Raw genomic sequence first — 23,067 nt, forward strand, 5'->3', positions numbered from 1 at the left:
GGAAAGCACAGCCTTCCTCCCCACAAACCCACAAATCTACGGTTTTGTGACGCTTCCAATTCTGTTCTGCTCCATAACTTATTATCATTATTTATTAAATTTGTAAAGATGTTTTGGAGGGTGCATGTGAAACGATTCTGAGAAAAAGAGGTGTAGGAGAAGGAGTGGCATAACCTGAGGGCGGGGTCAAGAGAGGGATCAGCCTAGAATCCCTACGTAATCACAAGTGAACTAAGTCCAACCTCCTTTGATTCTCTTCACCCTTCTCTAACTCTGAGCAGGTTCTAATCCTTAGTTGAAAAGATTCCTGTGTCTAGGCTTTTTGCAATGAATCAATTTAACGATTCCTTCATGTGTGAAGCTGGTTTTTTGTGCCCGACAAGACGGGTTTCTCGAAAGAACCACACACAGGTGCTTAATTTGTCTCTCCCGCAGAGCATCAAATCCAAAGCATGGCACAACAATCTAAAATAACATCCTTATCTTACTTCTGCCAATCACAGACCCTCCTATTCATCTCACCACTGGTGCCTTCCTCATTTCAACATCTTGGTGGGGGGGGAGAGAAATCTCTGCTATCTTCTCCAACAGGCAAACTCAAGATGCTTTAGGACAGGGATCATCAAGCTTTTTAAACAAGGGGCCAATTCAGTCCCTCAGACCGTTGTGGGGGCCAGACCGGCTGGGTGGGTGTAGCTAGGTGCTCATGTGATTGGTTGGGCATGGCTAGGTCATGTGACTAGGTGGGTGTGGCCAATTTAACAGTCAATTGAACCACGTACACAAATTAAACTCCTGGGGGGTGTTTCATTTGCTTGTGTTTGTAGGTTGCGCATTTGGTTGCCTTTTCTTTTGATTAGATCTTTTTTTTCAGTTGTTTAGAAGTCTAGTGGTCCACTTCAGGAAACTCAGTTTTGCAGCAATTCTTCTCAGCCCCAAGGAGCTTGAGAAATATCTTTCTTTCTCTCCATCTCTGTCTCTCTCCCACTCTCTTTCCCTCTCCCTTTCCCCTCTCTCTTTCTGTCTCTCTATCTCTGTCTCTCTCTGAGTCTCTCTCTCTCCCTCTCTCTCTTTCTGTCTCTCTCTCTCTCTCTTTATCTATCTTCTGGAGGTGGGGGAGGTGAAAAACAGGCCATTTTCAGCAGTTTTTGGGCCTCGGGGCATCTGTGCACCCTGTTTTTCACACACATCTCACCAGAAGCATTCTGCAGGGCAAAAACAGGCAAAAACGGCTCAATTTTGGCTAAAAACAGGTTGTTTTCGTCCACCCTCCCCAACCTCCAGAACATCTCTGCAGGCCAAAATTGTTGGCCTTACTTTTCAGTTCCAGTCCGCGAGGCTCACAAAGGTAAGTCCTGCGCTTGGCTGAAAAATGGGCAGGGTGATGTGGGCGGGGCAGCATCTGTAAGCATCTGGTCCTGTGCAGGCCAGATTAATGGCTTTGGCAGGTCTCCCCGCGGGCTGTAGTTTGAGGACCCATGCTTTAGGACTACAAGTCCTGAGTCTCTCAATTTTGCTGCAAGGTTGGGACCTGTAGTTCTCAGGCTTTTGTGAGGAACTACTACAGGTTTGCTCATGTGCACACTACATGCCAATGGTGGGTTACAACCGGTATGTCCTGGTACAAGCATACAGGTGCCTGCTGGGAGCACCAGGTACCGTTCGTGTTCATGTGGTGAGCGCTCGGTCCTGTTGCACCGGGATCTGGGACCCACCGCTGCTGTATGCCCATGCGCAGTGCAATTAAAATTGTTCTGCACATGTGCAGAACTGAAAAACAAGATAGTGGCATCTAAGGCGGTGCCCGGAGAACTGGTTCTGGGGCGTGGGCAGGCCTGGGTCACTGGAACCAGCCACCTCACCACGGGTGAGGACCCCCTACAGGGAATGCCAAGCTTCTGTAAATAGCCTGAAAGTAAACGATAAGGAAATAACCCGCAATGTTTAAAAGCTTCCCGGCTTCCAAGAAATTAAAGTAATTTACACCAAACTCAACTGAGTGTTACTAATATGCGGGCGGCATCTAATTAAGGAGGTTTAAGGAATTAATAAGCTTTTTTTTATGAAACGCCCAGCACCTGAAAGCATTCAGTCCAGTGGCCTGAAAATGAAGTCATGGAGTTTTCTCCCACCGACTATCTGTATTTCCAGACTGATATTGGCTCAGCGGGAAGAAAAAGTTAAAATTACTCACGACAGAATTGCAAACGTGACCAGCGTGATAGTCAAGCAGAAGATGGAAATGGAGCATCCTACGTAACTGATAGAAGACAATGCCATCTTGTGACCGATGGTTAGCTGTGCAAAAAGAAAGGAAGAACGAGAAATTGTACTTACCGTAATGATTTTTACTGTCTCCTAACTGGGTTATTTTAAAGAGTGAAAAAAGATTCATCCAGCTGACACATGAAATGTTTTTTTTTAAACATTCTCCAGAGATTAAAAAAAAAAAAAAAAAAAAAAAACCATGAACTAGTCCAAGGAATTAAGCAAGAGCCAATCCATTTGACAGGCGAACATCTCAACCATCTGTTAGCGATCAAGAGTTCACAGTTATGGCAACAACAGGAAAATAAACGTTTGCTTTTGAATGAGATGAAGACATTTTCTAGGATTCCCTACAGGTTTTGTTTGGGCTCTTTGTTTTAATTTTAACTGTTCCCTATTTGTGAATTAGACCATCATGGATTGTTTTTAGGAGAGGCTTGCAAATTGATGGGTTGGGCGCCATCAAGTCAACGTTGACTCCTAATGACCACATGGATAGATTTTATTCCTGGAGGATCTGTCCCCAATTGGTCCTTCAGATCTTCCAGGTCTGTGCATGAATGTCTGGCTCTCGTTTATTCAATGAGAATGAAAAGGTTGTATTTTCATTTTTAGCTTGGTTGGAAACATCTTTGGAAGACAGGAAAAAATGGTGGGGATGTGTTTCATGCCTAAGGCAGGATTAGAACTCACCATCTCCTGATCATTGGCCCTAGGTCACCCAGTTGTCTTTCGTGGCTCAGGCACAACTAGAACTCACTGTCACCTGGTGATTGTCCCAAAGTCACCCAGCTGTCTTTCATGCCTCAGGGAGGACTAGACTCACTGTCACCTGGTGATTGTCCCAAAGACACCCAGCTATCTTTCGTGGCTCAGGCACTCATGTCTCCTGGTTTCTAGACCTGCACCTTTAACCACTGCACCAAACTGGCTCTTCATTTGCACTTCCACGTACTTCAACGCACCATTTTTAGGATCAAATTCTGAGCCCTTGAACAACCGTAGCACTGATCTTACAGATGAACGCGCATTTCTACCGAATCAAAAACCTACAAAGCTGTCTTGTTCTGCCCATTTTCAGCCCACCCGTTGTGGGGGAGAGTGGAGTTTGAAAGCAAAGCAAATTTTGCTTGAAGTCACTTTTAATTAATGATGAAATAGGAGAGCATTTATGCAACATGTTATTTCTCTAGGGGGAGGGAAGCTTGGTTATTATTCTCCGTAATTAGCTGGAGCAGTTTCTCAAAAATGCAGGTGACCCCAACACTCCCAGGAATATCGACTTGCTAGCTAGTTGCATATCAATACATAAATATGCATTTGGCTGCTCTGCGATGCCCAGCAGAAATTCATTGTGTGGACTCCAGACTTCGTACCATCACAAAATCAAGGTCTTTGTTTCCGCTTTGTTTAACCTTCCCCGATGCTTTCCTGATTGACTGTTCGTTCAAGGTTTTGACTCCCGAAAAATATCTAATCTCTCCTTCAGATGGAAAATAGCTCTGCCTAGCAAGCACACTGCAAATCAAGGGTTGCATCAGAAAGGCAGAACAATACCGTAATAGGAGGTGAAATATCAGGCAGCAAAGATGGAGGAAATTCAACGTTTGTTTAATTGCCCCGCTTGGAGCTACAAGGACGGTATTTGGAAAGGGTTTCTCCAGAATTTATGATTCAGTGTGAAAGATTGGGTGGCAGGAGAAATAAGAGGGAACTATATAGAGGGGAAAGGGACGTGGTGGCTCAGTGGCTAAGACGGTGAGTTTGTTGACCAGAAAGGTCGGCAGTTCAGCGGTTCGAATCCCTAGCGCCGCATAACGGAGTGAGCTCCCGTTACTTGTCCCAGCTTCTGCCAACCTAGCAGTTTGAAAGCATGTAAAAATGGAAGTAGAAAAATAGGGAACACCTTTGGTGGGAAGGTAACAGCGTTCCGTGCACCTTTGGCATTGAGTCATGCCGGCCCCATGACCACGGAGATGTCTTTGGACAGCGCTGGCTTTGAAAAGGAGATGAGCACCGCCCCCTGGAGTCAGGAACGACTAGCACAGATATGCAAGGGGAAACTTTACCTTTACCTATACAGAGGTGATCCTCAACTTATGACCACAATTGTGCCCAACATTTTGGTTGCTAAGCGAGACATTCATTAAGCGAGTTTTGCCCCATTTTACAACCTTTTCTCGCCACCATTGTTAAGTGTAAATCTCTGCAGTTGTGTAGTAAGTAGCATGGTCGTTAAGCGAATCTGACTTTCCCACTGACTTTTCCTGTCAAAAGGTCGCAAAAGGGATCACGTGACCCCAGGACTCTGAAACCGTCATAAATATAAATCAGTCTGAATTTTGATCACATGATAACGGGGATCCTGCAAATGTGAGAACTGGCTGAAGTCCTCCTTTTTCAGTGCCGTTGTAGCTTTGAATGGTCGCTAAAGAAATTGTTGTAAGGTAAGGAAATTACCTGTAAACCCACTGTATTCCCTTGTTCGACTTTGGTCCTTTTTGGTCCATTTTGAGTCCATTTTGGGTCCATTTTGAGTTCTGCCATTTCTTTAAACACTTTGAGCAAACAGGATAAATTCCTTTGAAGGGGAGTCAACCTCTTTTCCAAAGCACCAGAGGGCAGGACAAGAAACAATGGGTGGAAACTAAGGAGAGGAGCAACCTGGAATTAAGGAGAAATTTCCTAACAGTTGAAGACAATCAACCTGTGGAACAGAAGTGGCCTTCAGAAGTGGTGGCTGCTCCATCACTGGAGGTTTTTAAGAAGAAGCTGGACAGTTTGAGATGGTATAAGATAGAGAACCTATGGCATCTGTGCTACAGGTGGCACATAGAGCTCGCTCTGCCGGCATGACAGCCGTTGCCCCAGTTCAGCTCCATTGCACATGTTCGTGCCTCCCACTGGCCAGCTGGTCTCTGCCTCACATGCAGGGAGGGTGGAGTGCATGTGGGGGAGAGGCACTCACATTGCATTTTGGGGCTTCGGAGAGTGCCCCCATGCCCCATTTTGGCTTCCAGGTTGGTGCAAAATGAAGCACGCGGGCACCACACACATGCCTCTTGCAACAACCTGGAAGCCAAAAATAAGCAAGGGAGAGCAGTGCATATGCATGGCTGGTGGGGGAGCATGGCACAGGGGGTTGCAGGGTTCATCCATGCATGTGTGGGGAATGGGGTGCGCACAGGGAGGAATCACACGGGCATTGCATTATGGCCATCGGCATGCTTTTGGCACGCAACGACAAAACGGTTATCCATCACTGGTGGGGGTTCTCCTGCTTGAGCAGAGGGTTGGACTAGAAGACCTCCAAGGTCCCTTCCAGCTCCACTCTGATTGAAAGCGCTTTTGGAAAAGCAAGGCCGTGTGTGATGGGGGCACCATCGCCAAACAAACAAGAGAGAAACCGTTCAAGTTTCACCCCATGCCGCTTTATCATGAAGCTAATAGGGCCAACGCCGGTATGAATCTGAACGCCATATGGCCACGGAATCTTCCAACATCGATATATTTAGTCTTCCAAAATAAGAAATGCCATTCCATGGGATTTGCTCTGTGGCCAACGCAAAGACGAGATGCTAAAATCTTCCATATGCTTCGTTTTTTGACTCCCCGTTGAAATCCCTGCCTTGGAATATGGCCATTGGCTGCCTCTGTAAATAAGTCAATACCCACTAAAGGCACGATTAGGATTATTTATTTATTACGTCTGCTCTTTATGGAGGTATCCCGAAGAAAGTTTATGTCCAAATTAATTTATGTATCACATAAACTAGTAATTAAATTATATTAGGGCTGATGTGTTAAGCCTGCAAACTCAGCATCCCTACAAGTTATTTTATCAAGGACTTAATATGCAGAATAATTCAGATCCGGAGGGAAAATGCATGTGTTGCTTAGCCAAAATATTTGCAGCTCAGAACTGAACTGGGTGTTCTTGATAACTTGGTTGGTTTTTTTTGCAGATGTTGTGTTACCCAACTAGGTATCATCATAATTGTATGATGAATGGCTAAGGGAAGTAGGCATGAAGAGAAGGTTTAGGGGTGATACGATAGCTGCCTTCCAAAACTTGAAGGGCCATCACAGGTAAAAGGGGTTATTCTCTGAATTTATTCTCCAAAGTACCTGATTGCTAGTAGCTCAGTGGCTAAGACACTGAGCTGGTCGATCAGAAAGGTCAGCAGTTCAGCGGTTTGAATCCCTTGCACCGCATAATGGAGTGAGCTCCCGTTACTTGTCTCAACTTCTGCCAACCTAACAGTTCAAAAGCACGTAAAAAATGGAAGTAGAAAAATAGGAATCACCTTTGGAGGGAAGGAACAGCGTTCCGTGCACCTTCGGCATTTAGTCATACATGCCACATGACCACGGAGACGTCTTTGGCAGCGCTGGCTCTTCAGCTTTGAAACGGAGATGAGCACTGCCCCCTAGAGTTGGGAACGACTAGCACAGATGTGCAAGGGAAACCTTTACCTTTACCTGAGGGCAGGACAAGAAGCAATGGGTGGAAATTTGTCAGAGGGAGATCCAACCTGAAACTAAGGAGAAATTTCCTGACAGTAAGAACAATTAAGCAATAGAATAGCTTGCTTCCTGGAGTTGTAGGTGCTCCGTCACTGAAGGTAGATTTACTTGAAGCCCTGAAGATGTTACCTAGTTGGGTGATGAAATGTCTACAAGAAAGGAACCAAGCTCAGAGAGCACCAAGGGCCCCACAAGTGAAGTATGTTGGGTGAATGCAACTGAGTTTTGGCCACAAAAACTTAGCATCATTTAACATGTGGTGCAACCTTGGTAGGAGATGGTCTTCTTAGTCCTTCAGCTTTGTCTAATATTCCTGTTGCAGAAGACATTAGAACCATTGAAGTTAATTTGTTGTTGTTAGTTGCAAAGTCGTGTCCGACCCATCGTGACCCCACGGACAATGTTCCTCCAGGCCTTCCTGTCCTCTACCATCCTCTGGAGTCCATTGAAGCTCATGCCTACTTCTTCAGTGACTCCATCCAGCCACCTCCTTCTCTGCCGTCCCCTTCTTCTTTTGCCCTCCATCATTCCCAGCATGAGGCTCTTCTCCAGGGAGTCCTTCCTTCTCATTAGGTGGCCAAAGGATTTGAATTTCCTCTTCAGGATCCTGCCTTCTAAAGAGCAGTCAGGGTTGATCTCCTCTAGGACTGACCGGTTGGATCACCCTGCAGTCCAAGGGTCTCACAGGAGTCTTTTCCAGCACCAGAGTTCAAAGGCCTCCATTCTTTGGCGCTCAGCCTTCCTTATGGTCCAACCTTCACAGCCATCCTTTGCAACTGGGAAAACAATAGCCTTGACTATACACACTTTTGTTGGCAGGAGGGTGTCTTTGCTTTTTAGGATGCTATCTAGATTTGCCATCTCCTCGGCAGGTATTGGAGTTAATACAGACTATTATAAAGCAGCAGTTGGAACCTCCCAGTTCCGAAATCTTTGAGTCTCTTTTCCCCTCACTTTTTTTTCAGTTCCCAAATCTCCTATTAATCTTGTTGTTGAATTCCACTGGTTTATAAATGCCAAAGTTTGCTGGCACCACTGTGTGCTTTTTTTTCTCCCCCTAGCAAACTACATGATAAAATGGTTGGGTAAACCCTAGAATAAACTTAATCCATTAAACGAGAAACAAACAAAGGCCAGATTAATTCTGCCAAGAAAGTAGGGGGTGGGGAAAATAAACTACAGTCCTAACCCAAAAATTTATTGCAACTCGGGCCAAATAGAACTTTTGCCAGAGTGGGACGTTTATTTCATGTTTTTCCTATATAAAGTTAATAGCTCTTTATCACTTTTAAGCCAGCAGTCTTTAAAAGACCTAATACCTGCCTCTCTGGGATGGAATTCATGGTGAACTGTGTTTTTTGATGTGGAGTTTGTCTTTGAATTTTTTTTTTTCAAAGTGGCAATCACTTAAAGCAACAGGAATTGATTTCATTTTTTAATTTCTGTTTGGAAAATGAGAGAGGGAGCAGAGAGCTAAAATGTTCTGAATAATTTCCCCAAGTCGTCAAACATTCCTAGCCTTTGTGATTGGCATCCTCCATGTTTACCAGCTTGGGGTGTGTAGAATTCCAGGCACGCAGTGCAGAATCTGCTTTTCTGGCACAAATATATTTTCTCTCCCTCCCCCTGGTGAAAAATTCCACAAAGTGGAAGATAAATTTATCTTGCCTGCAAAGTAAATCAATGACTATAAAATGAACCAGCCACTTGGAGAGAAAGCAAGTAGGTGAAATTTGGGGTATTGGGGGGGGGGGAGAGAAGGGAGAAAAAGCAGAAAAGGAGGAAAATGAATCTTTGTGAATAAAACAAATTTGAGGAACTGTGCAAATATTGGCAAGGGGGGTCTCCCTGGATTAGAACAATCTGTGCGGAGGAAACATGCGCTCAAGGCAAATATTTGAATGCGAAACTGTTCGTGCAGTTTTTTCCGGTTAATCGTAATTGTAAATTGTCTTCTTCTTTTAGCCCAGCCAATCGGCACCAAGATCCTTGGCAAGCAAGACGTGGAGATGAATTCTCATTTGCTTAGATGATACAAGGCGGAGATGTGACTGTGCCAAGGTTGGTGTCATTGGCCGGATGGTTGGATCCAGCCTGATTAATTAGGGCCCTTGCCAAAGGCAGGAGTCGTACCACCCAGCATTGAGTGGGAACAGCCAAGGCTGCCATGTGGGTGGAGGATTGAGATCCTAGCAGAGGTCTCTGACATCCCATCCAATCTCCCACTGAGCTGCAGTTCTGTTCTGACCGAGGCTTTCCAAGAGCACGAAGCAAACTCCTCATCCCGACAAAAACTCTTTTTATTAATTTACTGAATTCTGCTCATTCACATCTAGCAAAGTCTTTCCAGGGAGGTCACAGACTTATCTGGCTTGGAGAGCTGCCAGGCCGATATCTGCAAAACTTGGCAAGGAGCCTCGGAGAGTCACGAACCAATGAAATGAACTAATGGTCTCCTGCAAACTCCATTCCCCTTTCGCTCCTTTTATTTCGTCTGGGAGGGGCCATTCACCGTTCACTTGTGGCCTTACTCCCAAGTTGCCCCTGTTCCTTAGCTGTTCCCTTCATCTGGCAACTCTGTGCATGCACACACTGGGAACAGGCTCCAGCTGTTCTTCTGCCTCACTGATGTCTGACTCTGAAGGCAGCTGATAACTGTCAGACGGCCCTGGCCCCCTCTCTGCCTCTGACACAGAGCCCTCATCAGAGCCTTCCCCAGACTCCAGGACTGGCCCAGGTTCCTCCCCAACCTCCTCACTGTCCGAATCTGCTGCCAGTTCCGCTGGCTGCTAGCGAGCCACAACAGGTTCTCCTGCTGCTTGGCCAAGTTGTGGCTGAAACTATGGCCTTTTCTTGCAAAAAATCCCGACTTCATAAAAGGAGTCCAAATACGAGCCCAACCGAATTTCAGCCATACATCAGGACATTAAAATGCCACATTCATGAAGATGATGTCCAAGATAACAAAACAGAAACAGAACAGCAGGAGAAATTACATGGTTTTTTCCCCTTTGAGATGGCTTAAAATGGACAGTCCAAAGGGACAGAAAGATGGAAGGAAGCAGCATGGTTCCATTGCAACTAATTTCAACATGCATCATGTTGCATCAAGACTGACTCAGCCTTCCATCCTTCCGAGGTCGGTAAAATGAGGACCCAGATTATTGGTGGCAATATGCTCTGTAAACCACTTAGAGAGGGCTGGAAAGCACTGTGAAGCGGTATATAAGTCTAAGGGCTATTGCTCTCATGACAATACATGCACAGATACCAGAGGTGGCCTTGCGCTGTCATGGTGGGACCAGGAACTTCTGCAGATATTCCTTAGGAAACGATCCATCTGGGTCTCCTATGTTGGAGCATTTGGTAACTTGAATTTCAAGACCAAGACCTCAGTTTCTAGTTTTGGGATTCCACCATCAACTTCGTTGATAGAAGGTCCTCCAACAGTTCTACCTCTAAAAGACCGCATGACTAGCAACCATTGTTTAAGAAGAGCCCAACTTCTCAATCTTGATATTAAACAAAGCCTGTTGGTAACTTCCCCCCCCCCCCCAAATTAAAAAGAAAGTCTAGATCAGGGGTGTCAAACTCAATTTCATTGAGGGCCACGTCAGGTGTTTTTTTTATGAAAAGTTTTTTTCATATAAATATCCACACGTATATCTTTACATCTTAACAAACACTACTATATCTTATCCAATATTATATCAGTTCCTCTCACTATCTACCAACAACAACTCTTATTTGCTCTTCTGCTTTCCATACACTATATTATACCCAGTTCTACGACAATCCTCCCTCCTCTCCTTCTTTCTCCCTCCCTCCTTCCTTCTTTCCCTCTCTACTTTCTTCTCCCTCCTCTCCTTTCTCTTCTCTACTTCCCCATCCTCTCTCCTTCTCCTCTCTCCTCTTTCCTCTCTTTCTCTCTCTCCTACTCTTTTCCTCACCTCTGCTTTCCTCTCTCCTATCCCCTTTCTCTCTTCTCCCCTCCTCTTCCACTCTTCCCTACTTCTCTCTCCACTTCATCTCTCCGTTGTTTTACAAAGAGGGCTGCATCAGGGTTGTGTTTTACCTCAGGGGGGACCGGGAGAGTGTAGCCAGGGTGGGCATGGCCAGCTCAACATCACTTATGTTGGGGGTACCTGTGGTAGCCCATGTGCTCTGCCAGCGAAAATTGGCTCCTGAGCTCAGTTTCTGGCTGCGACGGCCTCCTGCAAACTTCTGCCAGCAAAAGTGGAGCTTGGGAGGGCAGCATCTAAGCACCCTGTAGGACGAATCTGGCCCATGGGCCTTGAGTTTGACATCGCTGGTCTAGATGATTCAGGACTGTTATTTTACCTACACACCACAGTTACGAATACTTTGGCTTGGCTTACCGTTAGTGGCACCACTTGCATCAAAATGGCAAAGTTGGTGAGATGGTTGCAGAGGCAGGTGGAATAATTGAGGTCACCTCCGTCACGCACACAGCCTTGGTTGGACCAGACACCGCTTCCGTTTCTGCAAAAAGATGGACATACAGGTGGTACCTAGATACTCAACGGCTTTGAAACTTATCCAATTTGATACTTGAGACATTTCGATGTGAAAATGTTGTCCCAATACTCCTTGTTTGATTGGTATTCAAAATACAAATGTCTATGGAGATTTTCAGTCCTCCAGGTCACGGTTGTCCAAAAGGTGCTTTTTTCAAGAGGCAACTGGACTTTCTGGTTTATCTTTGAAGATGTTTTCCTTCTCATCCAAGAAGCTTCTTCAACTCTGTCTTGGATGGTGCGGAAGGGAAGGATTTATATTCCTTGGACGCAGCTGCTCATATCAACCTCCAAGTGGCCTCAACAACCCTCTAAAAGGATGCAAATCAACCACTGTCTGCAAGGGGTATCCATCCTTCCATTCCCCACCATCCAGTCAGAACTGAAGAAGCTTCTTGGATGAGAAGCAAAACATCTTCAAAGAAAAACCAGAAAGTCCAGTTGCTTCTTGTAAAAAGCACCTTTGGGACATTCAAAACACAAGTTAAAACTTCTAGGTGTTGGCTACATTTGTGACTCGCTACATTATTCCTTTTGGGAAAAATTTGTCATCGTTTTTGGTGCTCATCATGCCTCCCGTCCCTAGGAAATTTTGAGAAAGATCCAAAAACTGGAATTTTCTGATGCCCACCCTAGTCTCTTAAAAACTGCATTACCCATCACCAGATCTCCAGATCATCCCAGCCCCATTTTCCAGGGGTGGGAACATTCCTCTAATGTTATCCCATCAAATAAAAAATAATGATTTCTAGTTTTGAAATCAGGAGCTCAAAGTTGACCCTTCAGCCGCATGAGCTATTATTGGCCTTCCTAAGATCCGTGAGACGTTGTAAGGATGAGAACTTAAGGGACGATGCCAGTCCAAAAATGGGCAGCCTGCATCAAACAAGTATTCCAGTGGTTTTCCTTTCTTTGCCATATGTGAGGGTTTGTTTCAGAGGTGGGTTTCATATAATTTTACCACTGGTTCTCTGTACAGCGCCTTCCGTGCATGCGCTTTGCTCCTGTATGCAGCTTGCATGCATGCAGATGGCTTAAAAAATGTGGCTAAATAGGATGGCATATTGCCACTACCAGTTCGCTAGAACTGGTCCGAACTGGCTGAATATCATCACTGGTTTGTTTGCTTTTTTAAACAACAACAATAATAATAATACAGTTCCTCCCAGATTTGAGTTAATAATGGCCTAGTCCAGTGGTGAGTTCCAGATCCCATTGCAACTAGTACGGTGCAACAGGGCCGGGTGTCCACCACATGTACTCACTGCCCACGACATTTCACGATGCCTCCACGATGCTCCAGCTGCTCAGTGGAGCATCGTGCAGGCACTGTACACTCTGTGCACATGTGCGGAAGCCCTGAAAACCTCAAATACCAGTAAGGAGCTTGGGCAGGTGGGTGGGTGGGTGGGTCCTCTGGAGCTCCGTACCAGAATGGTACCTGGTGCTCCCGGCAGGCACCGCTACGCCCGTACCGGGGCGTACCGGGGCATACTGGTCGTATCCCAACACTGGCCTAGTCCTATGATGATGAACCTATGGCACGGGTGGCAGAGGTGGCACACAGAGCCTTCTCTGTGGGCACGCGTGCCATCGGCCCAGCTCAATCAGCTGGTTGTTAGATTTCTGACATGTGCATGAATGCCGGCCAATTGGTTGTCGGGTTTCTGAGATGCGCATGTGCGCCAGCCAGTTGGTTTGGGGATTTCTGAGACATAAATGCATGCCGTCCAGCTGGTTGTTGGGTTTCTGAGATGCGCATGTGTGCCCGCCAGCTGGTTATTGGGTTTCTGATACACAAATGCGTGCTGTCCAGCTAGTTGTTGGGTTTCTGAGATGCAAATGCATGCTGGACAGCTGGTTGTTGGGTTTCTGAGACGCGCATGTGCGCCAGCCAGCTGGTAGTTGGGTTTCTGAGACGTGCATGCGTGCCGGCCAGAAGGATGTCGGGTTTCTGGTGCTCTAGTGCTTGCGTGTGCATAATTGCCCATGTTCACCTTCTGTTTGTGCACTCTGTGCCTAAGATGTTGGCCATCCCTGGCTTAGTCCCCTGTTTTAGCTTTGCTGAAACATGGTTTCATTATTCAGAGTTTCCTTCCCGTGAATCCAGCAGGCAGGGGTGAGGGGCCAGAGGTGGATGCACTTTACAACAAATAAGCCTTACACAAGGGTGACAACTCACCGGTAATCCAGGAAGGCACAATACAGTCTCACTTGATTACTTTGGTTCATGGCTTGACTGTACTGGAGGGGCGTCTGGAAAGGAAGAGAGATTTGATCAATGCGTATTTCTTTGGCTGAATTATTGTGGCAATCCTTTCTTCCTACTTTCCTTACCTCCCTCCCTTTCTCCCTCCTTCCCTATTATCCTCTCAATGCCCTTCTTTCTTTCTTTCTTTCTTTCTTCCTTCCTTCCCTCCCTCTCTTCCTTTCCCCCTCCTTCCTTCTGGAAAGGAAGAGAGATTTAATCAATGCGTATTTCTTTGGCTGAATTATTGTGGCAATCCTTTCTTCCTACTTTCCTTACCTCCCTCCCTTTCTCCCTCCTTCCCTATCATCCTCTCAATGCCCTTCTTTCTTTCTTTCTTTCTTTCTTTCTTCCTTCCTTCCTTCCTTCCTTCCTTCTCTTCCTTTTCCCCTCCTTCCTTCTCCCCTCCCTCCTTCACTTTCTTCCTTCCTTCTTCTCATTCCCATCCCTCCCCCTCCCTCCCTCCTTTTCCCTTTCCTTCATTTCTCCTTCCTTCCCTCGCTCACTCCCTTATTTCCATCCCCCTCTTTTCCATTTTCCCTCTTTCTTTCTCTTTCTCCCTCCTTCTTTTCCCCTTTGTTTCTGCTTCCCTCCTTCCTTCCCTCCCTCCCTCCTTCTTTTCCCCTTCCTTCCTTCTCTCCCTCCCTTCTTATTCCCATTCCTCCCTCTCTTACTTTCCCCCTCCTTCCTTCCCTTCCTTCCTCCCACCTTCCTTTTCTTCCTTCCTTCTCATTCCCATCCCTCTCTTTCCCCTCCCTCCCTCCTTTCTTCCTTCTTATTCTCATCCCTCCTTCTCTCCCTTCCTCCCTCCTTTCCTTTCTTCCTTCCTTCTTCCCTCTTTCCCCTCTCTCCCTCTTTCTTTTCCCTTTCCATTTCTTCCTCCTTCCTTTCCCAGGTTCTTAGTGGTGGACAAAAATGCCAAATCCAGTCTGGACATCTGACTGACTGTGTGTCCAACCAATGACATTGAGTCTTTATTGATTAGCCCTTGAGCCATATCAAAGTGCAAAGTTCCAGAAACAAATTATTACTAAACCATAACAAATTCTTCTATAACCCTCCTAACAACCCTCCTGTGAGCTTAGATGACCGACTTGAGAAAGCGCCCCATCTCTGTAAAGACTCAGACTGAAAAAAATGATGGCAGAAAATTAGCAATAAAAAAAGAGTATCACATTCTCATGGTAGAGATCCAGATCATATTAAATATCTACTAGGGATGAAAACAATTAGAAGAATTCCTGGAATTAAGAAAACACGCTGTAATTCTAACCACCAGGGTGGGTGCCTGTCTTTCTTTTAAGCCATTTGGGAGAGGAGGAAACTCACAATAATTACAGGCTTGCTTAACTTTTGCCTGCTACATCACTCTTTTTTTTAAAAAGCCTGGGAAGAAGAAAAGAAAAGAAAAGAAAAGCCAGGATCAGGTGAGGTGGCCTGTTCTTCATACCGCATATGAGTAACATGTTTTTGCAAAGTTACAAGAGCGGCTGCATTATTTTTTTCTTCTAACCCTTCCAAATAAAAGTTTTTGGCAGGCAATGCAAGATCCCGATGTTTCCACGTGAAAATTCCGGTCCAATTTTGCAACAGTGACAGCATCTCCAACCAACTTAACCCTTGTCGTGTTGGAAGGCAGGGCAGGAAACGGAGCAGGTGGGAAAAGGCCCCACAGGTACATCGCTAGGAGAAAGTGCTGCCTTCAAAGTTGCTGGGAGAAAGTCTACAGCAGGGGTGCCAAACTCAAAGCCCGCAGGGTGCTTAAATCTGACCCACGTGGCCGGCCTGGAAATTGCAAAGGACCGGTCCGTGGCGCCTCTGGCAGCCAAAATGGGCATGGGGGGACGTGGGCAGCTCCATCGTGCCCAGTGGGGAAATTCAAAACTTTTTACTACCGGTTCTGTAGGCATGGGAGGGGAAGGATACTGCAAAATCCCCATTCCCTCCCCAATCCAGAGGGAAGGATACTGCAAAATTCCCATTCTCTCCCCACTCCAGAGGGAAGGATACTGCAAAATCCCCATTCTCACCCCACACCAGGGGAAGGTTATTGCAAAATCCCCATTCTCTCCCCACTCCAGGGGAAGGATACTGTAAAATCCCCATTCCCTCCCCACTCCAGGGGGAAGGATACTGCAAAATCCCCTTCCCCCCCCCACTCCAGGGGGAAGGATACTGCAAAATCCCCATTCTCTCCCCACACCAGGGGAAGGTTACTGCAAAATCCCATTCTCTCCCCACTCCTGGGGGAAGGATACTGCAAAATCCCCATCCCCCCCCCACTCCAGGGGAAGGATACTGCAAAATCCCCATCCCCCCCCCCCACTCCAGGGGAAGGATACTGCAAAATCCCCATTCCCAGAGATGGTGTTTGCTGGTTCTCCAAACTATTCAAAGTTTTCGCTACTGGTTCTCCAGAACCTGTAAGAACCTGCTGAATTTTACCTCTGACCATGCCTCATTTTGGCCGGCAGAGTGTTACAGGAGGTGTCCATCCCATCACTCCCGCCCCCAGCCATCCCGCGGAGGAGAACTGCAATGCTGATGATCCAATAATACAATACAATACAATAGCAGAGTTGGAAGGGGCCTTGGAGGTCTTCTAGTCCAACCCCCTGCCTAGGCAGGAAACCCTCTACCGTTTCAGACAAATAATTATCCAAAACCTCCAGTGATGAAGCACCTAACATTTCTGAAGGCAACTTCTGTTCCATTGGTTAATTGTCCTCACTGTTAGGAAGTTTCTCCTTAATTCCAGGTTGCTTCTCTGCTTGATTAGTTTCTGTCCGTTGCTTCTTGTCCTGCCCTCTGGCACTTTGGAGAATAATTTGACCCCCTCTTCTTTGTGGCAGCCCCTCCAAATACTGGAATACTGCTATCACGTCACCCCTGGCCCTTCTTTTCTCTAAACTGGCCATACCCAATTCCTGCAGCCGTTTTTCATAGCAATTCATACAGCAATACTGTATCGCAGTTTGGCCCAAGCGTTTGAAAACTTGGCTCTTATGATTTCACGTTTTCACCCAAACTTGAAAACACTACGATTTCTTAGCAACCTTGAGGCCCCACCAACTTTTCCTGCATTGCATCATGAGAAGCTAAGACTCAAATTGTGAGCCAGCCAGCAGATGGATTAAAAAATCTTTGTTTTAAGGTGGAAAAATCATGGTTAACTTTTTTTTTTAAGTTTGTCTTAAAAGGGGCTGCCAAATTCTTTTTGATTTTGAGTTACTTTAGATCAGTGTTTCTCAAACGTGGCAGCCAGCATTGAGATGGGTGGAACTTCAATTCCCAAATTCCCCTATCAGGCTATATGGGAAATTCTGGAAGCTGAAATCTACACATCTTAAGGTTGAGAAACATCAATCTAGAGTAAAACATCTCTCTACTCCACTCAATATAGCTTCATAAACACATCCTCACCAACAGCCTATGCTCAAATAAGCAAGGATTAATACCAGACAAACAATCAGGCAGAAAACAGTCCTAATCAAGGAATCACCAAGAAGAAAAACCACATTGGAGGATTTTATATTGAGAAATACTAGCCTAGGGACTCTGCATAAATAAAGAGATATCAGATATCGCATGTGATAGCAGAGATTCAATATTTGATGGGCTGACACGAAGAAGAGGGGGATAAAGGCAAGATAATAAAAATGGATGGAAACTAAATGAGGAGAGAAGCAACCTGGAACTAAGGAGAAACTTTCTAACAGTGAGACATTGTGGGTGCTCCCTCACTGGAGGCTTTTAAGAAGAGATGGACGGCCATCTGTCTGAAATGGTATAGTGTCTCCTGTTTGTGCAGGGGATTGGACTAGAAGTCTTGCAAGGTCCTTTCCGATGATGATGGATGCTGACGATGATCATAGCAGAAGTGACTTAGCACACTTTAAGATCACATAAGTTCCAGGTCTAAAACAATCTAAATTCAAATTAGGAAGTTATCAAATCAAACATTCATAATGGTCCTAGACAAGCTAGAAATATAAGCAGTTCTTCTAAGGAATCCTCTTGATGTGGGTGAAGTAGGAAAATGTAAAAGTTTGCTTGAAATTCAACATTAAGAAAACTAAGATCATGGCATCCGCCCCTCTCAATTCCTAGCAAATAGATGGGGGGAAAATGGAAGTAGTGACAGATTTTACTTTCCTGGGCTCCCCGATCACCACAGATGGGGACTGCAGCCAAGAAATTAAGAGACTCTTGCTCCTGGGGAGGAAAGCCATGGCAAATCTAGACAGCATCCTAAAAAGCAGAGACATCACCCTGCCAACAAAAGTGCGTATAGTCAAGGCTATGGTTTTCCCAGTTGCAATGGATGGCTGTGAAGGTTGGACCATAAGGAAGGCTGAGGGCCAAAGAATTGAGGCCTTTGAACTCTGGTGCTGGAGAAGACTCGCGTGAGTCCCTTGGACTGCAAGGCCATCCAACCGGTCAGTCCTAGAGGAGATCAACCCTGACTGCTCTTTAGAAGGCCAGATCCTGAAGAAGAAAGTCAAATCCTCTGGCCACCTAATGAGAAGGAAGGACTCCCTGGAGAAGAGCCACATGCTGGGAACGATGGAGGGTAAAACAAGAAGGGGACGGCAGAGAAGGGGGTGGCTGGGTGGAGTCACTGAAGCAGTCGGCGTGAACTTAAATGGACTCTGGATGGTAGAGGACAGGAAGGCCTGGAGGAAGGTTGTCCATGGGATCACGATGGGTCGGATATGACTTTGCAACTCACAACAACAACTAAGAAAGCATTGCCATCAAAATTAATGGGTTTCTTATGAGTAGACCTGCATTCAATCGTGCCCCACAGATATGGACCTGGGACACGAAAAAAAGGTTTCTCTTTACAGATTTCTTGCATTAAAAGATTACGGAAGTGTGGTGCAGCCATCTGTCAAGGGTCACAGAGCAATACGCAGCGCTCCAAATTAAAAACATGCTGCTCTCTGAAGGGGAACCTTTTTGTTTTCCAGCTTTTTGTAAACTCGATCCTTCTGGGCAATGCCTACAGAGTGCAACTCTTGCATATTTCTGGGATGAAGCATCACCCTATTAGTCTCTTGACCTTTCAACACTCAAGCTCTTCTTCTCTGTTTGCCCAGCCAGTCCCTGGGGAATGGGTGGGAGAGGCAGTCCGGAGAAGACTTGGTGAGATGAACAGGGTGATGGAGGCCAGGAAGCCTTCCAGATGTTGCTTATGGTCTGTACATACTATAGTGGGATGTCTCCATTTCTGCCAAGAAACATACAGCCACGTAGAGGCAGAAAAGACTGAAGAAAGATAATGGAAGAAGGGGACGACACTCTGACTTTAACTCCAACCTAGGGAGAAGGTATATAAGGCATTGTAACCATGTTGTCAGCTGCCACCTTATGCTTGCTTCTGCTGTATGGTAACAGACTGCCATGAACTGTGGGGAGGGGGAATGAAAGGGGGAATGCCTGGGAAAACGAAAGTAAATGCTGCTTCTCCTGGAGATGCTACTTCAAGGTCACCCAGCTGGAAGAAGGATGGTGTCAGGCGGGGAAGCCATCTTTTACATAGGGGCCTTCAGGCCTGCCACAATTAATGCTGGGGGAAATCGGGAAGGGGGAATATATGGAGTGGGATAGATATAGTCAAAATAACATTCCTTTCTCAGAGAGTCAAGGACGTCAACAGCGCTTCGGACAGCGCTGGCTCTTCAGCTTTGAAACGGAGATGAGCACCGCCCCCTAGAGTTGGGAACGACTAGCACATATGTGTGCGGGGAACCTTTACTTTACTATATGGATGCCTGTGTTAACAGAAGTGTGGGTTGACTTCAAAAGCTCTTTCCAATTCTGTGAATTCAGAAATGGCCTGTTGAAATCCTTTATTCCACCATAAGAATTATAAGGAAAGACCTTACAATTAAAATCAGCAATAAAAAGACACAGGCAAAGAACAAGTGAGGTGCTAATGGCACTCTGTATAAAGTCTTAGTAAGGCCATACCTAGAATCCTGCATCCAGTTTTGCCCCCCCCCCCCACACACACACACTATAAAAAAGGTTTTGAGACTCTGGAAAGAGTGCAGAGAAGAGCAACCAGGATGATGAGGGACTGGAGGCTAAAACGTATGATGAACGGTTACAGGAACTGGGCATGGCTAGTCTAGTGAAGAGAAGGACCAGGGGAGACATGATAGCAGTTTTGCACGATCAAATTGGTCAGTCCTAGAGGAGATCAACCCTAACTGCTGTTTAGAAGGCCAGATCCTGAAGATGAAACTGAAATATTTTGGCCACCTAATGAGAAGGAAGGACTCACTGGAGAAGAGCCTAATGCTGGGAAAGATGGAGGGCCAAAGAAGAAGGGGACAGCAGAGAACGAGAAGGCTGGATGGAGTCACCGAAGCAGTTGGCGTGAATTTAAATGGACTCCAGAAGATGGTAGAGGACAGGAAGACCTGCGGGAACATTGTCCGTGGGGTGGCGATGGATCAGACATGACTTCGCAACACAGAAAGCAGGGGGTCAGGCTATTCTTCAAGGCACCCAAAGGCCAGACGAGAAATAATGGATAGAAACTGATTAAGGAGAGATTCAACCTGGAAATAAGGAGGAATTTTCTGTTAGTGAGAACAATCAACCGGTGGAACAGAAGTTGCCTTCATAGGTTTTAGGAGCTTCATCATTGGTAGCTTTCAAGAAGAGACTGGACTGCCATCTTTCAGAAATGGTGCTTGGGTGGGGGGTTGGACTAGATGACCTATAAGGTCCCTTCCAAGGTCTGTTAATCTGTATTTAACTCCAAAGCACCATGAAGGACAGCACAAACTGGGATTATTTAACCTCAATGGTGTAAACAGGTAAAACTGCCAACCTGTCCTGAACCCATAAAACACAGAGGCCAGATCTGACCTCCTGGGAGAGGTTAAGGTGGGAGCAAGGCCAACCGCCCTAATAAAATTTCGTGACCTGATAGTAGTTCTGTAAATGGGTGGAGAAGAGGCAGATCCATTCCTCTGCTCTTGCCAGCTTCATAAATCAGGAAGGAAGTCAGCTAAGTCAAAGGGTGCATGGCCATTGCCAAAGCCAACACAACTTGGAAGCCATTTAAAGCCCATCTATCAATGTAGTTCCTGAAAGCTTTTATGCTCCTTATTGATCTCGACCACCCTGACCTCTCGTGCAAGTGAGAAAATAGAAAAGTGGAGCTAAAATTTAGAGAGATAGTTATTTTCGCTGGCTTCTCCTGGCGGGTGTGAGTGTCTGTGTGTGCGCGCATGTGTGCATCTCAACAACTGCCAAGAGAAAACAGAGGCATCCATTAGAAGCAACGGGGATTTCCCATTCGTCATTGCCTCATGCAGTTTTGTGTGATGACATCATGGCACACATGACATCACTTTCTCCATTCCATGGGAGACGCTCATCATCTTCTTTTAAAGACCCCATAATCCCTTGATTGAATCTGAGCAATTGAACGAAGCTAGAAGAGTGTTTGAATGGCCAGATGCCTTTCCTGTCACCAATGTGGAGTTTTGTTCAGCAGATATATTCTCATTGAGAGAGAAATATCTGCCTCTACCTAGGATTGAACTCACACAGACTCCTGATTGTGAGGTGAGAGTTCCACCACTCCATGGGAGATGCTCATGGCCTGACGAATTTAGATTCATCTCTATATTAAAAGATACACAGACTATAATCCACATAGCATGTTCAATCCAGTTCCTGGATGTACAGAATTTACAACATGTCCTAGTTGCTGTCAGTGCGAAGAACCAGGAGCATCCACTGAGTTCAAAGGGCAGAAGAGATTATTATTGCTACCTATTGCTAACAATGTAGTCATCTAATGGTCAATGTTAAATTGGCACTAGATAAGGGCTCAATGGAATTCACAGGGAGCTGGGCTTGGGCCTCTTGTGGCAATGCAATGATGACACATTTAACTCTGCCAAATAGAATAGAATAGAATAGAATAGAATGAAGATAAGAATAGAATAGAATAGAATAGAATAGGATGAAGATAAGAATAGAATAGAATAACAGAGTTGGAAGGGACCTTGGAGGTCTTCTAGTCCAACCCCCTGCTTAGGCAGGAAACCCTTCACCACTTCAGACAAATGGTTATCCAACATCTTCTTAAAAACCTCCGGGGTTGGAGCACCCAAGATTTCTGGAGGCAAGTTGTTTCACAGATGAATCGTTCTCACTGTCAGGAAATTTCTCCTCAGTTCCAGGTTGCTTCTCTCCTTGATTAGTTTCCATCCATTGCTTCTTGTTCTACCCTCAGGGGCTTTGGAGAATAGCTTGACTCCCTCTTCTTTGTGGAAACCCCTGAGAAATTGGAAGACTCCCATCATGTCTCCCCTAGTCCTTTTTTTCATTAAACTAGACATACCCAATTCCTCTAGTCCCCCGATCCTCTTTGTTGCTCTTCTCTGCACTCTTTCTAGAGTTTCCACATCTTTTTTACATCGTGGCGATCAAAACTGGATGCAGGATTCCAAGTGCAGCCGACTCTTCTCCTACATCTGCTTTGCCATGATAACTTAACGCAGTTCCTGAATGAATTCCTTTTCTTTTTGTTACCCAGAATCCTAAATTAATCCAACACTCTAGGGTTCTGAATCTATGAAGACACATAGACAACTAAAAAAGAACCAATGCATGGTCAGCAAGATGTTCACACAAGATCTGGGTCCCTGCCTTTTGAAACAGCTTTCCGCCCCCGTCCCCGATTTAGTTGGCCCCCAATCCTGCCTGTCTTTTGAAAGACATTAAAAACTTGGTTCCTTGCCCAGACACAAGTCAGAAAAGGGACAATGCATTGTTCCCGGCACTTCGTTGTCGTGTTTTTATTATTTGTTGCTTAGGTTCTTATTAGATGACTTTTGTAGTTGTTTATTGAGGGTACACCTCACCCTGGGTTCATGTGCCGAGCAGGCAGCTCGACAAATCGGAGGAATAAATAAACTAAATTCAATTAGGCTTCACCCTGGGCGAACGCACGGCTCAGCAGAGCTAGGAGGTTGGCATTGGGCCAACGTTGGCTGCAGAGGCCTCGGTTGATGAAAAGTCATTAGAATGGCCTATGATTCCCTTTGCTCACCCTGTACACACACACAGCCATGTTGTCGCGGTAAATGCGCATCATGCAGCTATAGCAAAGAGCTCTTGAATCTGGTCTGCCTTTAATACAGATTAATACAGATGCAGGTTAACAGAGTTTAAAGGGACCTTGTAGGTCATCTAGTCCGACTCCTCCCCAAGCAGGAGACCCTACACCATTTCTGAACGGTGGCAGTCCAGTCTCTTCTTGAAAGCCTCCAGTAATGAAGCTCCCACAACTTCTGAAGGCAACTCATTCCATTGAATATAGAATAGCAGAGTTGCAAGGGGGACATCTAGTCCAAACCCCCACCCACCCAAGCAAAAGATTCTACACCATTTCTGACAGATGGCAGTCCAGTCTCTTCTTGAAAGCCTCCAGTGATGAAGCTCCCACAACTT

The 23,067-nt window shown here is 45.8% G+C and overlaps 1 protein-coding gene across 2 annotated transcripts in view; it reads right to left on the reverse strand.

The window, feature by feature from the left end:
- Positions 1-23,067, reverse strand: part of ADGRD1 (adhesion G protein-coupled receptor D1) — a 159,680-nt gene that overhangs the window by 63,381 nt on the left and 73,232 nt on the right. For both annotated transcript variants that reach the window (XM_087703755.1, XM_087703754.1), the window contains 3 exons: positions 13,516-13,589; positions 11,175-11,298; positions 2,195-2,298 (listed from right to left, as the gene is read on the reverse strand). In XM_087703755.1, coding sequence (XP_087559881.1) covers positions 2,195-2,298; positions 11,175-11,298; positions 13,516-13,589 — 302 coding nt within the window. The remainder of the gene's footprint in view (positions 1-2,194; positions 2,299-11,174; positions 11,299-13,515; positions 13,590-23,067) is intronic.

Source organism: Thamnophis sirtalis, unplaced genomic scaffold, assembly GCF_051295495.1.
Source record: "Thamnophis sirtalis isolate CommonGarterSnake01/CBP01778 unplaced genomic scaffold, rThaSir2_p1.2 scaffold_2, whole genome shotgun sequence".
Classification (NCBI taxonomy): domain Eukaryota; kingdom Metazoa; phylum Chordata; class Lepidosauria; order Squamata; family Natricidae; genus Thamnophis; species Thamnophis sirtalis.